An 18,090-nucleotide genomic window follows, 5' to 3' on the forward strand; every position below is an offset into this window, starting at 1 on the left:
ATAGCAATGTACCAACTCAAAGCGGTTGGGATTTTACTGAAGAAGCAGACGGGTCGATTTCTGATGGATGAAACAGATTCCGCATTTAATTATCGTCGTAACGGGCATTCCGAGTCTTTTCGGTGACTAGTATCATTTAATTTTGCTCCCAACGGGCTTTTCGTTCAGTAGTTCTTAGGAATTGACCTAAAACCATGATAAAATTGTCAATATATAATTTAAATCGTAAAAAGTTTCCTACCACATCGTGAAATTTGAGTTCAAATACATTTTTACTTGACCAGATTATTAGATGGCCTGCAAAAACAAATTGAGAAAGAAATGTAATGCACTGAAAAAATGAGCGCGAACTAGACTGAGGCTCCTCACTAGATTGTTCCTGCACTGAGCAATTACCATCTTCAGTGAATATTTTTATAATTTGTCAGCAAATAATCGATGTCTGGATTCTGGGGCTCAAAAAGCAATAACAGTAGGCTATGCAAATCAGGAAGCCAAATTATCGGCTCTTTCATGTAGTATCTGGGATCTACATCTGTTTATATTAGTTACTATGCTGTTAGTAAGCGGTGATGTATTACGACAGTGTTACTACTACACCTAATAGGAAATGCACATGCGCACTACATTTCTCCACAACACAAATATTACAGTGGCGACGAGGTGATTAAACTTCTTTAACGGACATTGCTTGAAGGGAAGAATGTTGCGTGAGTAATGAAACTCAAGACTATTGGAGTCCAGAATAGCGACACTGCCCTCTGGTGGTTAAATAAATAAAAACTAATTGAACCCATTGAAATTAGGCGATCTCAGTGGAGAAATCTTGTGAAGAAAAAGATGGAACGTAACACGGTGTGTACATTATTACAAATGAGTGCAGTGAATGAAGTAATTTCAGAAACGTCTGAAGTGAAGAATTAGATGAAAATTAAGGAATACAAGGAATAAGGAAACGGAACAATTAACTGTGAAAATGGCAACCATTGGTCGAGTCCCCGAGTTTGAGGCTACAAAAGAGGATTTTGATTCCTATTTGGAGGGTTTGAGCGTTGGCTGGCTGCAAATGAAATCAAAGATGAAAAGAAAGCAGACGTATTTCTCAGTGTTTTGGGTCCCACTGAGTATGGATTGCTGAAAGGTCTGTTTTGATTTTCATCCTAAACAGAGGATGACATGGGCCTAAATGAAGATGATGTTCTGGGAGAAGAGCCAGAGGTAAGCCTGGTTTTAAACCACTATAGCAGCAATGGCACTTCATGTATGGATTAGATGGGTTCCACCATGTCCAGTAGAATTTTGATCATACAGTATAAAGTCACTTTGTACATGCTGCAATTGCTTTGGTGAAATATCTGCTAGGAAAATAAATGTAAAATCGTAGGTGCATTTCTTGATGATGCTTTATGCATTTAAACATGTAGGACCTCACGAAAGAGGATGCCATCACTGAGGATAATGACAAGAAACCCATAGTGTCTGAGGAGTACGTTTTTTCCTTTTATGTGAACACACATTGAAGAGTGACATTTTCTCTCCATTTTCCTGATGATCTGATGTCCCTATTAAAATATGTTATTCATGTGATTTTAATGTGTTTCAGGACGGCTGAAAAGAAAGTGGTAAAAATCACACCCCCAGCGTCTGTGGATGAGGTAATATGATGCTTGCTGCACCAGTCATGACAAGTCTTCAATGCAATGGTGGTGTGCTAACCTTATAATTAAAATGTTTTATCCTGTTTTCCCAGAGGGTACAGAAAAGAGCAGAACGCTTCAATGTCCCTGCGTCAGCTGATGGCAAGAAGGCCATACGTGCTGCCCGGTCAGTATCCCACAAATATTCCCCACACTATTGATTGGGCATATCTATTAAGTTAACCTATATTGACAATTTGCATTGTGTTCCCCCCCAACCCCCCCTTTACACTGCTGCTACTCTCATATATGCATAGTCACTTTAACTATACATTCATGTACATACTAGCTCAATTGGGCCGACCAACCAGTGCTCCCGCACATTGGCAAACCGGGCTCTCTGCATTGTGTCCCACTACCTGCCAACCCCTCTTTTACACTGCTGCTACTCTGTTCATCATATATATATGCATTGTTACTTTAACCATATCTACATACTACCTCAATCAGCCTGACTAACCTGTCTGTATGTAGCCTCGCTACTGTATATAGCCTGTCTTTTTACTGTTTTATTTATTTACTTTCCTATTGTTAACCTTATACCTTTTTTGCACTATTGGTTAGAGCCTGTAAGTAAGCATTTCACTGAACCATAACCTGCAGTCAGTTTATAAACAATTGTTGAACAACCTCATTATCACAAGTAATTATGTTTTCTCCTGCATTTGCACTCTGGTTTTAATGAGTGTTTCTCTCTATCAAAGGTGTTACTGTGAATAAATCCACTGTGAGTAATCCAAATATGTGATAAACAGTGACCTCCCCTCATCTAAATAATGTAACCATAAGTGACCCAGAAGATTTAATCAAACATCTATCTCTGTGTTCTGTGTTGGCGGTCAGCGTTGAACAGCTAAAAAAGCGAGCAGAGCGATTTGGCGGGAACGTTTCTTCAGTTTCCAAGAAGGTGAGCGCCTAGGGATAGGGCAGCTTCTATCCTCCCTGGACAGCTTATTAGGTACACCTATCTAGTACTGCCTTAGACCCCCCCTTTGCCTCCAGAACAGCCTGAATTCATCAGGGCTTTCTAAAAGGTGTTGGAAACATTTCACAGGGATGCTAGTGCGATAGCATCACGCAGTTGTTGCAGATTGTACGGAGGTACATTCATGCTGCGGACAGCCTTTTCCATCTCATCCCAAAGATGCTCTACTGGGTTGAGGTCTGGGGACTGCGCAGGCCACTCAAGTAAACTGAATTCGCTGTCATGTTCCATGCAATGTTTTTCCACTCCTCAAATTGTCCAGTGTTTGATCGCGTGCCCACTGGAGCCACTTGTTGTTTTTAGCCGATGGGAATGGATCCCGGTCTGATCGTCTGCTGCAATAGCCCATCTGTGACAAGGATTGATGAGTTGTGTGTTCCGAGATGCCGTTCTGCGCCGTTATTTGCCTGTTTGTGGCCCGCCTGTTAGCTTGCACCATTCTTGCCAATCTCCTTTAACCTCAACATGTTTTCACCCACAGGAGTGCTGCTGACCAGGTGTTTTTTTGTTTTCTGCACCATTCTTGGTAAACCTTAGACACCGTCATGCTTGAAAAGCCCAGGAGTGCGGAAGTTTGAGATACTGGATCCGGTGCACCTGGCACCGTAGATTATACCACACTCAGTTGCTTAGATCACTCCTTTTGACAAGTCTAACGTTCTATCGAACAGTAACTGAATGCCTCTGCCTGCTTTATATAACAAGCCACAGCCAAGTAACGCACTGTCTGTAGGGGCGATCCATTTTCGTGAATGGGGTGGTGTACCTAATGAACTGTATAGTGTGTATTTTTGACTACAGGGCATCCTGAAAGAAATACTCAATTGAAACCTTGTGATTATTACACTTCAGCATTTCTGATTAAGCCACCTCCAAGTTAAATATTTAAGACCATATGTCAAATCACATTTTATTGGTCACATACACATTTAGCAGATGTTATTGTGGGTGTAGCAAAATGCTTGTGTGTTACAGGTTGAGGAAGATGAAAAGCTGAAGAAGCGGAAAGAAAGATTTGGGATCCTCGCTGCGGTTACACCTGACGTTGAGGTATGTTTTCACATTCTGTATTGAATCAATACAGGTATTATACAATTTCTTTGATACTTAATTTTTTTTTTTGTGGTTACATTTTTTTCCCACAGGCAAAGAAACGGAAGCGTTCTGAACGATTTGGAAATGTGACTGTGTAAATTGTGGTATTTACAGATGTTTTATGTTTTTATTTTATTTTGTTGCAAACAGAACTGAAATATACTGTATATAGCTTGTGTAACGGATGTGAAATGGCTAGCTAGTTAACGGTGGTGCGCGCTAATAGCGTTTCAATCGGTTACGTCACTCGCTTTGAGACCTTGAAGTAGTGGTTCCCCTTGCTCTGCAAGGGCCGCGGCCTTTGTGGAGCGATGGGTAACGATGCTTTGTGGGCGACCGTTGTTGATGTGTGCAGAGGGTCCCTGGTTCGCGTCGGGCGAGGGGATGCCATAAAGTTAAACTGTTACATTTATCAGTTGTATTACATTTTGTCATTAAAGTCGTTTCAATTATTTTCTGGGATTCTTTCTATGGGTTTGCTACTTGATTATCATCTAGTTGTACCAAGTGGCGTACACGGCCTGGTAGCAGGGCACCCGCCTCATTGGGTCCCCCAAGATAGCGGCCTGAAACAGCATGCTGGACCATGTGCTTACATTGCCAGACCTGTGAGCTGACAAGTCAGGACCTTTCTCACTAATCAATATAGGAAGCCAGACAAGTAAAGGGAAGAGTTTATGCAGCCTTGTCGCACTGACTAGACGCAACATAGTGAATGTAAATCCGGGACCCCCCCCAACAAAAATAAAGTAGGTGGGGTGGGAGTATAACGCAAATGTCTAGCATCCTAAAGGTTGAGAGTTCAAATCTCAGACATTAGCATTTTAGCAACTTTAACTACTTTTTAGCTACTTTGCAACTACTTAGCATGCTCGCTAACCCTTCCCCTAACCTTAACCATTTTTAGCTAATCTTAACTCTAATTTAACCCTTAACCTAGCTAACAGTCATCTAACGCTAGCCACCTAGTTATAATTCGTACCATATGTTTTTCAAATTCGTACCATAAAATTTATGATGGACATCCACAAATGAATACACACCAAGTGACTCGGATTTACATACAGGATAATATGAAATGTCCTGAGACCGGGTTGGTTTGTGAGTATTGGGTCATTCTGCTGAGTAGTAATAAGAATAGTAATGGATTTATTGGGCGATGTCTTCCACACCTTCAGATGGGCCGTTCAGAAAGGCTTTATCTTGAGCGGAGGGAGCATTGATACAGCCAGGCAGGGAGGTAGAAACACTCCACAGCAGGCCCCGGAGTTCTTCATAGGGGACATGGTCGACTGACGTTCACAGCTCCTCAATTGGTAGGCTGAATTATCCACTACTGAAGGGTGATTGAAGGGTGGTTATTCCGCAACTGTAAAAGCGACCAGACCACCACACCTGCAATAATACAAAACAGTCCCCAGACGAGGCGATATTCTGCATCCCACGTCCAAACCGGGAATATGTTATAGATTAACTCACCCTTGTCTGCTGATTGTAGACCCTTTGCATTTACTTTTCTGTCAGGCCATGGACAGCATAAATGCATAATGCGTAGCACTAACAAGACACCAGTTTTGATCAAAATGTACAACTTTTTTTTTTTTACCCCTAGGTCATAGCTCCAGCAACACTGTTCCTGGCTGCAAAGGTTGAGGAACAGCCCCGCAAGTTGGAGCATGTTATCAAGGTGACCCATGCATGCCTCAACCCTCAGGACCCTTCACCAGACGTCCGCAGTGATGTAAGTCTCCATGGTCTGACCACTCCACTTCAAACTCACTATGACACTTGCAGTGGGATCCTCTGACCACAAACTGATTGTGTAGATCCAGTGTTCTACCTTTTTTGGTATTTTTAAACACCCAAAGTACGTACTTGTGTCAATATGCATGATGGTAGTTGCATCATAACTGTTTGATATTGATTTCTCCGCTTGCAGGCTGTTGGTGTTATATGATTATTATTTTTTTGATTAGATATTGCTTTATTTGATACAAGTTCTGGCAAGAAACGGAGCAATAACATTTCATGCAACTTGACTTTAAAGTTCTTGATAACATTTGAAGTGGTCTTGATATCTTTTGTGAAAAAGACATAGCTCCAATACATTCTCTTTCACAGGTTGTGCCTCACCAGCTCGTTTTCTCCCGTTGTGCTGTTTACAAACACACATGACTGGCTCAACTGTTCTGGGGAACTACGGTAAGCTTCGTCATGTGACAGGTGCAATGAACGCAATCTGCTTTATCTCTTAACGTGTTGACTGAAGTTATTAACTTAAAGTAGCTACAAATTTTCAAATTTATTTAAAGTCTTCATAGTCAAACTGTGTGAAAATGCCCTAAAAAAGCCTAAGGTCAGGTCCGTGAACAACACACACAAATCAACTTTACATGTCCCATGTTTACTGTACTGTGGTAGTAGCAAGATGCACTCTAGTGCCCCCTGTATTCTCTGCTTGCCATCACATATTTTGCCCTAGTCTCAGCTGACTAACCATGTTGACGCTTAACTGTATCGTTGCTGCTTCAGCACCTGTTGCTCACCTAAAGTATGTATTTCCCTTCCAGAACCACTAATGAACAGGATAAGGATCCACGTGTTGCCGTCAAGCTGGGGCCGTTTGTCCCAGACTGCCCGTACCCAAGAGCCCAAGGCCTGTTCCTTCACCCAGCGGCCCTGCTCCCAGCCCCGCCTGGTGGGAATTCTGCATCAAACACGTCCTGGAGGACAAGAACGCCCCCTACAGACAGTGTCGTTATGTGTCTAACAAGAATGGCAAGCGCTTCCCGAATGCAGCCCCTAAGGTTGACAATAAAGAATGGTGAGTGAAGCAATTTGGATATAAATGTCTTCTATCCAGCTCTCAAAACAACAACTACATGTTGTATGTAGGCTTAAATTGGGGAAATCCCTTGAAGTGTATCAATGAAGAGTCCTTTTCAAGTTTGTTTGCCATAAATACATTGGGAATATCTGCGCCATCTGTGATTCTCTGTGACCTTAGTTCTTATCTGAAGTGTGACTCTTATGTCTACGTTCAGGGTGACCTTCTGCGTGGAGCACTTTAGGTGGAATGCCATGGCTCTCCAGGCCCAGTTGAGGAAGGCCTCATCTGGTCCCTCTCCTGAGGCCTTCCTATCTCTGCTCAGTGGATACAACTGCACTGAGACCCATGAGCAGGACATTTACATTTACATTTAAGTCATTTAGCAGACGCTCTTATCCAGAGCGACTTACAAACAGGACAGTGGCCGCAGTGAAGCCAGCCTCATCCTAGGTGTGAAATGTTTCTGCACCATCTTTTTTCTTTCTACACATATGCATTGGCAACATATTTTAACCTCCTATTTTATTTATCGGAGACCATGCACAACAAAATGTGTTGCACCATATTTAACAGCTCATTTTTTACTCTCCGGTGTCCTGATAGCTGTTCTTTTTTATAATAGTTGCTATTCCAGGTAAATTGGAGCATTTACTATTAAGTGCATGGTCCCATTCCTGTACATTCCTCCACTGCATTGAGCCAAGTCACAGTCCAGGGGAGCTGATGAGGATTGTCTGTCCAGCTGTCCTCATCTACAGAGTGAGGGTGAGCAGGGACCACTCGCTCTTGACCAGACAGTGAAGCTGACAGCATTGACAATAACCACAAGGACCCTCTTAAGTAAGACTGCAATATTCGGATACTGTGTTCTCTACCACATTACATACAGTTGAAGTCGGAAGTTTACATACACCTTAGCCAAATACGTTAAACTCAGTTTTTCACAATTCCTGACATTTAATCGTAGTAAAAATTCCCTTAATTAGGTCAGTTAGGATCACCACTTTATTTTAAGAATGTGATGTCAGAATGATAGTAGAGAGAATGATTTATTTCAGCTCTTATTTCTTTCATCACATTCCCAGCGGGTCAGAAGTTTACATGCTACCAAATACTAATTGAGTGTATTGCCTTTTAAATTGTTTAATTTGGGTCAAACGTTTCGGGTAGCCTTCCACAAGCTTCCCACAATAAGTTGGGTGAATTTTGGGCCCATTTATCCTGACAGAGCTGGTATAACTGAGTCAGGTTTGTATGCCTCCTTGCTCGCACACTCCTTTTCAGTTCTGCCCACAAAGTTTTTTTTATAGGATTGAGGTCAGTATGATTTTACTTTTTTTAAATTATTACTTTCTTAGCTACAGTACACTTTCTTAGCTACAGACCTCAACCATTTTATAACAAGCATGTCCAGAGATACAACCTCTCTTATCATCACTCAGTGCCTGGGCTTACCTCCACTGTACCCGCACCCCAACATACCCCTGTCTGCACGTTTTGCCCTGAATCTATTCTACCACGCCCAGAAATTTGTCCCCAACGCTCTAGGCGACCAGTTTTGATAGCCTTTAACCGTACCCTCATCCTACTCCTCCTCTGTTCCTCGGGTGATGTGGAGGTAAACCCAGGCCCTGCGGGTCCCCAGGCACCCTCATTTGTTGACTTCTGTGAACGAAAAAGCCTTGGTTTCATGCATGTTAACATCAGAAGCCTCCTCCCTAAGTTTCTTTTACTCTCTGCCAACCCTGATGTCCTTGCCGTGTCTGAACCCTGGCTTAGGAAGGCCACCAAATATTCGGAGATTTCCATACCCAACTACAACATTTTCTGTCAAGATAGAACTGCCAAAGGGGGAGGAGTTGCAATCTACTGCAGAGATAGCCTGCAAAGTTCTGTCATACTTTCCAGGTCTATATCCAAACAGTTTGAACTTCTAATTTTAAAAATGTATCTCTCCAGAAATAAGTCTCTCCCTGTTGCCGCCTGCTATTGAACTCCCTCTGCGCCCAGCTGTGCCCTGGACACCATTTGTGAATTGATCGCCCCCCATCTAGCTTCAGAGTTCGTTCTGCTAGGTGACCTAAACTGGGATATGCTTAACACCTCGGCAGTCCTACAATCTAAGATAGATGCCCTCAATCTCACACAAATCATCAAGGAACCCACCAGGTACAACCCTAATTCCGTAAACATGGGCACCCTCATAGACATTATCCTGACCAACTTGCCCTCCAAATACACCTCCGCTGTTTTCAATCAGGATCTCAACGATCACTGCCTCATTGCCTGTATCCGCTATGGGTACGCGGTCAAACGACCACCCCTCATCACTGTCAAACGCTCCCTAAAACACTTCTGCGAGCAGGCCTTTCTAATCGACCTGGCCCGGGTATCCTGGAAGGATATTGACCTCATCCCGTCAGTCGAGGATGCCTGGTCATTCTTTAAAAGTAATTTCCTCACCATCTTAGATAAGCATGCCCCGTTCAAAAAATGCAGAACTAAGAACAGATATAGCCCTTGGTTCACTCCAGACCTGACTGCCCTTGACCAGCACAAAAACATCCTGTGGCGGATTGCAATAGCATCGAATAGTCCCCGCGATATGCAACTGTTCAGGGAAGTCAGGAACCAATACACGCAGTCAGTCAGGAAAGCAAAGGCTAGCTTTTTCAAGCAGAAATGTGCATCCTGTAGCTCTAACTCCAAAAAGTTTTGGGACACTGTAAAGTCCATGGAGAACAAGAGCACCTCCTCCCAGCTGCCCACTGCATGGAGGCTAGGTAACACGGTCACCACCGATAAATCCATAATAATCGAAATTTCAATTAGCATTCTCAACGGCTGACATCATATTTAACTGGTTCTATTGCCGAAATATGGTTCCTTCCCCCCACTTGTTTGATGTTCCCAGACTCTCTATGTTTAACAAAGGCTATTCAAGAGTCCTTCAGTAGAGTCAGAGAGAGAGAGAAGAGAGGGAAGGGAGAAAGGTATTTATTTGGGGGGTCATAAACCTTACCCACAGGCCAACGTCATGACAGGAGTTTGCCTCACCAAGATTTACATGCTAAAGTCGCCACTAAATATCTACTATGGTGTGTACAGTAGATGTACTTCTTATAGGATACTGTAAGAAGTCTAGTGAAACTGCTGGAGTGTTGAGAATGTTACTAGCTTTTATTAAAATTGGGTAATTACCAGTGATGTATATAAACCCTGGATTGGTATTTGCTATGTATTGGCTATTGAGAGGCGTTGAAAACACCAGTCGGCCATATTGGTACTCCCCGGGTAAAAGCATTCCTCCATAGGAATGAATGGAATTCTACAGTATTTCAATTAAATGACATGTATTTAAGTATTCTGTAGTGGGGACATAGATTTCAGTAATCTCTAAAAAAATTATACTTCAGGGAAAAAATGGTTTTGTATGTTTAGCTCACATAATATAATTTAAAAGTATGCATTAAGGTGTCTGTAATATGATAAACGTGTCATAAACAAATGTAGTCATTAATAAATGAATTTCTATTGCTTCCAAAATATTTTTTACAATACAATAAAACGCCTTAGTCATCTAGTATAGCCTATATATAAATCATTGGTGATTACAGAGTCACGTGTGAAAACTAGTGCTAATAAGTGAATAGCCATCTTAAAATACAACCCGACCCATTGCATTTAGGCCAATCTGGACACAATATGTCCCAAAGTAGTCCTAATGATTCTGGGATTTACCCTCAAATAGTTGCAGCTCTATTCTATTGAGGCTATTCAATATTAAAATATTCTGACAATCCGAGCAATAATGATCAAATCTTGCCAGAATAAACAGTGAATAAAATACCACAACACTCTTGATGCATAAATTCAACAATCTGAGGTATAATAACTGGAATACAGAGGAAGTTGTACTGATTAGTGAAGCGTTTCTGTGTCAACAGAACAACAGGTCATACAATGCTGTTAAGAGAGACTACTTACAAGCAGGAAAAATGGCAGGAATGTAAAGTTAATAAAGATTACTGGGGCGCTTGTGACTCCTAAATTCACGCAGCTTTGTCCTCTCCTCCCTTTAGAACCATAAAAGTCAGTGTAAAAAAAAATGTGTACTAATATTTTATGGTCAAATTGTGAGACTGTTTAAACAATGTCACCATTCAGAGCAAAGATATATAATTACTCTCTCCTAATTTTCTATTTAATATTCCTAACTTAACACATCGAAGAAAAACTACACATTGTAAATAAATGCTTTTGTCTTTTTTAGAAAATAAATGCATTCTTTAATAGGTCAATGTGATTCAAAATAATGTAAGCAAATGCTTCTACCATGTATGTCCAAGTCAGTTATCACTCTCGCTGTGAGGAGAGGTGTTGGAGGCAGTTCATGAATCGGCACGGGGTGTCCCACTCTGAGCCAAAGTGAAGAGCATCTCATTGTCAGACGACAGCGCAGCCAGATGTGCAGCCAACTCGCTCTGCTTTGCCTCAACAACGTCCTCCCGAACAGACAGCATTATCTCTGCGACGAGTCTTTTGGATGAGTCTATATTAAAGATAGACTCCTTGTCTGAGCTGTCCACCGCTCTTAATGAATAAAAAATACATTTAATTTGTGCAACGCTTTTCATAACAGAGTTCTCAAAGCTCTACGAAAGCTCTACAAAAATAAAAACATTTAGAATCAAGGCTGTTCAAATATCAACAGTGGGCTAGGTGTTAAAAAGCTTTTCAGATTAGGACTATGAGAAAGACAGTATTACCTTGGTCTCTGGGACTCTGGAGTTGAGAATTCTCCCTCGAATGATGATGGACTGGTCGATCGCATTGTCTCAGTTGGGAAATGAAAAGCATCCCTGCAAACTGTGTAAATGTGCATCTTTTTGGGGGGCTCCTCTGGAACCTTCCTAAGGCGAAGCACTGGGCGCCGTGGCAGCCTCACCTTTGGCCTTCCCTCTGGAGGAGTAGGGACGAGGCCAGAGACATTGAAGACTGATTTGGAAGAGGTCAGGAGGGATTTGGACAGACTGTCTTCTTCGTCTGTGGAGGAAATCCTTTGTGCCTCTTTGTCAATAGGGATATCGGATCGACTGGAGGGAAACTCCAATGAGCTCCGACAGTTGCTCATGGCATAAAGTGAGGATGATGCAGAGACATCCTTTTGCAACTGTGTCAGTTTCAATTCTGTGCCGTATGAAACTTCCTTTGAGGTTGAAGTAGGCACACCAATTACGGAGAGAGAGTCAATGCTTCTACTGAGGTGAGTAGCATTTTCAATGTCTTCAGGATTCTTCAAAGCATCAAGGTAGGACATTGACAGGCATCCTTTGACGGGCATGCAATTGACTGGGGATGCTGGTTTTGAAGTAACTACCTTCTGAAGATCAAGGTCTTCCTGTGAGGATATTGCACCAGCGCTCCGTCTGAGGAAACCATCCTCATCCAGTAGGTCATCACAGACAGTGTCCATGAGGCCTGAGGCAATATATTTTATCTTCAGGGATGACATCCAGATCCCTGGATATCCCTCAAAAGCTTCAGTTGAGTAAGACGCTACATCATCTAGGTCAGGCTGGAGTCCAGCCACATTAGGAACAAATGGTGTGTTGCTTGCCTTGAGAGAGGTTCCCATAGCACCCAAAATGTTGCTGACAGCATTGATGGCAGTCTGGCTTGCCTTGGGGGAAATCGTCCTGTTGGGAGAATCTTGTCTAATCATATTGATTATTTTAGTGTTGACCTGCTCCAGAACTTTGATGATTTGGTCTTTGGCAGTAGACTGTAGTTTGGGGGTAAGTGAAATGGCATCTACGTTGGCATTCATGGTCTCACTGGCTTTCCCGGTCAGCTGACAGGCCTGGTCTTTACTGCGTTTTGTGGATACACTTTTCAACATATCCTCAATAATTTCTTTCTCTGAGCAGTCCTCGCTTTTGAGGTTCACCGATCCAAATTGAGGCAAAGAGACAGAATGTCTTACCTCATTCCTCACAGATTGGGCCAGGGTTTCTTTGAAAGGTTCTGTGCTAATTTGGTCCAGAACTCCATCCACAAGGGTGACATAGAGGTTAGGGAAAGAGGTGCTTCTGGTGGCCTGGTGAGCTTTCCTTCTAGGGGATGAGTTAAAGACATAACTTACTCTAATGACTCTTTTTTCATCCGTATTCTTCTCACCTGGAGATATGAGCGCTGTGTCTTGGATCAAAATTGGCTTTACCTCATGGTCTTCAATCTTTACTGCAAGGACCTGTGATTTTGTGTGGCGTTCATCAAATCCAGACAGGCTGCTCTGAATTGGTCCAGGAACAACAACATTTGATGTACCTTCTTCAGGATCGTCATGTAGTAGGGCTAGTGGCTGGTCGTCTAAAATCATTTCACTGCACATATCGATGGCATCTTCCACTAAATCATCAGCGATCAACTCAACTTTTGCAGAGGCCATTGATTTCGCTGGGTGCTCGCCTGTTGCCTCAGAGAGCATTCCTTCCATATCTGCTCTGGAAGTAGTACAAGAACATGGAACACTGGCCATCACAGTCGTCTCCTGGGACGAGGTTGATGCAGCTGCGGAGGTCTCTGAGCTGCTTGTCTTACTGTTGTTTTCTGCAACCTCTGAAGTGTCAGATGAAAACACCATTCCATAACTGGGAGAGTTGGATAAAGATGAGATCACTGGCTTCGAGGGAAGTATTTCCAGAGTCAGGGAAGGAGCTTTTTTATCTCTTTCACCCTGAAGCTCAGGAAAAGCCAGCTCGAATAGGATGCTGTCATATGCAGTGCTAATAAGGTCACAGGCGACACCTTCTAGTTTTGAACAGGAATCTCGGCAGTTCTCGGTGTCTGCCTTTTTTAATGCAGTCAATGCAGGTGGCTGAATGTTTGTTATACCTGAGGTGCCTTCTTCAGCATCACAGTCTAGTGCAAGCTCTTCAATGTTTTCCTCATTTAATAAGTGTCTAATGTCTTCCAAAACATTGCTTACCACATCAATGGCTGTTTGGCTGGCCTTTGCAGAGACAACTGAATTGGGTAGGGGAGTCTTCTCGGATCATTACGATAACCTGCTCCTGGACTTCCTCCAGAACGTCAGTGATCAACGTTGTCACATAGGTGTTTATGTCTTCTCCGTTGGCCATCCGCTCCTCTGGTTCTGGATCATCTGCTTGAGCATTGGGTTTGATTGTGTTTCCCCCACGGAGTCTGCAGGCAGGTTCATTGCTAGGATTGGCCGCTCGAGAGACGCACTTCAACACATCGTAAGCGATTCTGGCACTCAGAGCCCTTTGTGCCGCTGGTGTAGACCCTGGAATCGTCAGTTTGACCTCATCCCTGATTGACTCCGCCAGCTGCTCCCTGACAAGCTTGGAGCCTAAGTGGTCGAGGATGACAGATTTCAGCTGAGCTCTGTCTGGGATGCTTTGTCCCTTGATGGCTTTGAAGATCCTAAAAACAGGTTCTTGGAAACCCTTCAGCGGTGCCAGACCATCCAGGCATGGTCTCCTCTGGAGTGGTGCAAGGCTTGGTCTCCTCTGTAGCATGGCTGGCTTTTCCTTAGATTTCCCTATTAATAACACACACACATTTTAAAAATTTGATTTAATATAGCATTCACTGGCTTTGAACATACTCTGAAAGATATTTCGTAATGAAATTATGGTTCTTTAGTAAGGAAATGTTCTTACCTGACAGAGAAACTGTTTTCTTTACAGTTTGAGTGAGCAGGTTTGAGAGCAGGCTGAGCAGATGCTATAATAGATTTAAATTTTTTAATATACAAAATACGATATGATATACAACACAACACATTCAACTGCTCCTTGTAGGTTGCATTTGGCATAGTCATTTCAACATTGCTTAACTGTGTGATGAATTCAAAATTAAATCTTACCTGGTTTTTCAAATATTTCTTCCAGCAGCTTATTTGGTTTGATAGAGGCCTCTCTCAACCTCTCAAACTCCTGGAGGTTTTTCAATTCCTCTTCCATTATCCTCAACTGAATAGCCTGTTTTTGTTCCATAATGCACATTTTCTGTGAAGAACATAGAGTCCAAAAATAGCAACTTAGCATCCACAAAAGTTGAGGTAAAATGATTTCTTAATTTTCATGATTTATTCAAACTTGAAAATAATTGTGGGTAGTTTTGTGAAGTATGATGAAAGTGTGACATTTGTACCTTTCTGATGCGCTTTTCTTTGGCCTCTTTCATATACTTGGCCTTGTTCAAATCGTGCCTCACATCCTTTTCAATGAGTTTCAGCCTGGATCGCTCCTTAGAAACCCAATCCTCTTTAAACTCTCTCTCTTGGTCATACAACGCAGTTTGCAGGCCATATTTCTGTCCCCTGTCCCTATCAATACATTAAACAGATGAGTCATGACATTGCCAACACAGAGTAGGCCTATACAACTCTGATTGTCTTGAGATAGAAGCTGTTTTTCAGTCTCTTGGTCCCAGTTTGGATGCACCTGTACTAACTTTGCCTCTGGATGATAGTAGGGTGAACAATCCATGGCTCATTTGGCTGATGTCCTGGATTATGTAATTGGCCTTCCTGTGACACTGGGTGCTATAGATATCCTGAAGGGCAGGCAGTGTGATATGTTGGGCTGACCGCACCACCCTCTGGATAGCCCTGCGGTTGTGTACGGTGCAGTTGCCGTACCAGGCAATGCTACAGCTCGACAAGATGTAGGCAATGATACAGCCTGACAAGATGCTCTCAATGGTGCATCGGTAAAAATGTGGGGCCAAATTCACCCAACTTATTGTGGGAAGCTTGTGGAAGGCTACCCGAAATGTTTGACACAAGTTAAACAATTTAAAGGCAATGCTACCAAATACTAATTGAGTGTATGTAAAATTCTGACCCGCTGGGAATGTGATGAAAGAAATAAGAGCTGAAATAAATCATTCTCTCTACTATCACTCTGACATCACATTCTTAAAATAAATTGGTGATCCTAACTGACCTAATTAAGGGAATTTTTACTACAATTAAATGTCAGGAATTGTGAAAAACTGAGTTTAATGTATTTGGCTAAGGTGTATGTAAACTTCCGACTTCAACTGTATGTAATGTGGTAGAGAACACAGTATCCGAATATTGCAGTCTTACTTAAGAGGGTCCTTGTGGTTATTGTCAATGCTGTCAGCTTTACTGTCTGGGTCTCCACTACAGGTCTGGTCAAGAGCGAGTGGTCCCTGCTCACCCTCACTCTGTAGATGAGGACAGCTGGACAGACAATCCTCATCAGCTCCCCTGGACTGTGACTTGGCTCAATGTAGTGCAGGAATGTACAGGAATGGGACCATGCACTTAATAGTAAATGCTCCAATTTACCTGGAATAGCAACTATTATAAAAAAGAACAGCTATCAGGACACCGGAGAGTAAAAAATGAGCTGTTAAATATGGTGCAACACATTTTGTTGTGCATGGTCTCTGATAAATAAAATAGGAGGTTAAAATATGTTGCCAATGCATATGTGTAGAAAGAAAAATGTGAAAATTTGTAGCTACTTTAAGTTAATAACTTCAGTCAACACGTTAAGAGATAAAGCAGATTGCGTTCATTGCACCTGTCACATGACGAAGCTTACCGTAGTTCCCCAGAACAGTTGAGCCAGTCATGTGTGTTTGTAAACAGCACAATGGGAGAAAACGAGCTGGTGAGGCACAACCTGTGAAAGAGAATGTATTGGAGCTATGTCTTTTTCACAAAAGATATCAAGACCACTTCAAATGTTGTCAAGAACTTTAAAGTCAAGTTGCATTAAATGTTACTGCTCCATTTCTTGCCAGAACTTGTTTCAAATAAAGCAATATCTAATCAAAAAAATAATAATCGTATAACACCAAGCGGAGAAATCAATGTCAAACAGTTATGATGCAACTACCATCATGCATATTGACACAAGTACGTACTTTGGGTGTTTAAAAATACCAAAAAAGGTAGAACACTGGATCTACACAATCAGTTTGTGGTCAGAGGATCACACTGCAAGTGTCATAGTGAGTTTGAAGTGGAGTGGTCAGACCATGGAGACTTACATCACCGCGGACATCTGGTGAAGGGTCCTGAGGGTTGAGGCATGCATGGGTCACCTTGATAACATGCTCCAACTTGCGGGGCTGTTCCTCAACCTTTGCAGCCAGGAACAGTGTTGCTGGAGCTATGACCTAGGGGTAAAAAAAAAAAAAAAAGTTGTACATTTTGATCAAAACTGGTGTCTTGTTAGTGCTACGCATTATGCATTTATGCTGTCCATGGCCTGACAGAAAAGTAAATGCAAAGGGCCTACAATCAGCAGACACGGGTGAGTTAATCTATAACATATTCCCGGTTTGGACGTGGGATGCAGAATATCGCCTCGTCTGGGGACTGTTTTGTATTATTGCAGGTGTGGTGGTCTGGTCGCTTTTACAGTCGCGGAATAACCACCCTTCAGTAGTGGATAATTCAGCCTACCAATTGAGGAGCTGTGAACGACAGACGACCACGTCCCCTATGAAGAACTCCGGGGCCTGCTGTGGAGTGTTTCTACCTCCCTGCCTGGCTGTATCAATGCTCCCTCCGCTCAAGATAAAGCCTTTCTGAACGGCCCATCTGAAGGTGTGGAAGACGTCGCCCAATAAATCACAAATATTTGTTTCCATTTTAAAAGCGACCGGGATTCTTCTTAGAAATTGCTATTTAAAATAAATCCATTACTATTCTTATTACTACTCAGCAGAATGACCCAATACTCACAAACCAACCCGGTCTCAGGATATTTCATAATTACATAATTCACTTGGTGTGTATTCATTTGTGGATGTCCATCATATAAATTTTATGGTACGAATTATAACTAGGTGGCTAGCGTTAGATGACTGTTAGCTAGGTTAAGGGTTAAATTAGAGTTAAGATTAGCTAAAAATGGTTAAGGTTAGGGGAAGGGTTAGCGAGCATGCTAAGTAGTTGCAAAGTAGCTAAAAAGTAGTTAAAGTTGCTAAAATGCTAATGTCTGAGATTTGAACTCTCAACCTTTAGGATGCTAGACATTTGCGTTATACTCCCACCCCACCTACTTTATTTTTGTTGGGGGGGGTCCCGGATTTACATTCACTATGTTGCGTCTAGTCAACGAGACAAGGCTGCATAAACTCTTCCCTTTACTTGTCTGGCTTCCTATATTGATTAGTGAGAAAGGTCCTGACTTGTCAGCTCACAGGTCTGGCAATGTAAGCGCATGGTCCAGCATGCTGTTTCAGGCCGCTATCTTGGGGGACCCAATGAGGCGGGTGCCCTGCTACCAGGCCGTGTACTCCACTTGGTACAACTAGATGATAATCAAGTAGCAAACCCATAGAAAGAATCACAGAAAATAATTGAAAACGACTTTAATGACAAAATGTAATGCAACTGATAATTGACAAATGTAACAGTTTAACTTTATGGCATCCCCTCGCCCGACTCGGGCGCGAACCAG

General features: G+C 42.4%; 1 protein-coding gene and 2 long non-coding RNA genes across 3 annotated transcripts; all 3 read left to right on the forward strand.

The window, feature by feature from the left end:
* The first annotated feature begins 840 nt into the window (after positions 1-840).
* On the forward strand, positions 841-1,858 carry LOC120059580 (SAP domain-containing ribonucleoprotein-like). Its single transcript, XM_039008710.1, has 5 exons — positions 841-847; positions 1,169-1,218; positions 1,425-1,486; positions 1,604-1,655; positions 1,751-1,858. The coding sequence occupies exons 1-5, from the start codon at positions 841-843 to the stop codon at positions 1,856-1,858; spliced, it is 279 nt and encodes a 92-aa protein (XP_038864638.1).
* A 673-nt stretch (positions 1,859-2,531) lies between these two features.
* LOC120058800 lies at positions 2,532-3,925 on the forward strand. Its single transcript, XR_005478061.1, has 3 exons — positions 2,532-2,604; positions 3,658-3,732; positions 3,828-3,925. It is a non-coding gene; the product is annotated as an uncharacterized LOC120058800 (long non-coding RNA).
* Positions 3,926-5,388: 1,463 nt separating this feature from the next.
* LOC120058801 lies at positions 5,389-6,437 on the forward strand. Its single transcript, XR_005478062.1, has 3 exons — positions 5,389-5,518; positions 5,899-5,979; positions 6,348-6,437. It is a non-coding gene; the product is annotated as an uncharacterized LOC120058801 (long non-coding RNA).
* Positions 6,438-18,090: the final 11,653 nt, after the last annotated feature.

The sequence above is a fragment of the Salvelinus namaycush genome, chromosome 14 (assembly GCF_016432855.1).
Source record: "Salvelinus namaycush isolate Seneca chromosome 14, SaNama_1.0, whole genome shotgun sequence".
In the NCBI taxonomy this organism is placed as follows: Eukaryota; Metazoa; Chordata; class Actinopteri; order Salmoniformes; family Salmonidae; genus Salvelinus; species Salvelinus namaycush.

Coding starts and splice junctions, on each gene's coding strand:
- LOC120059580 (XM_039008710.1), top strand. Junction 1,487..1,603: donor AAACCCATAGTGTCTGAGGA/GTACGTTTTTTC, acceptor AATGTGTTTCAG/GACGGCTGAAAAGAAAGTGG. Junction 1,656..1,750: donor CCCCAGCGTCTGTGGATGAG/GTAATATGATGC, acceptor CTGTTTTCCCAG/AGGGTACAGAAAAGAGCAGA.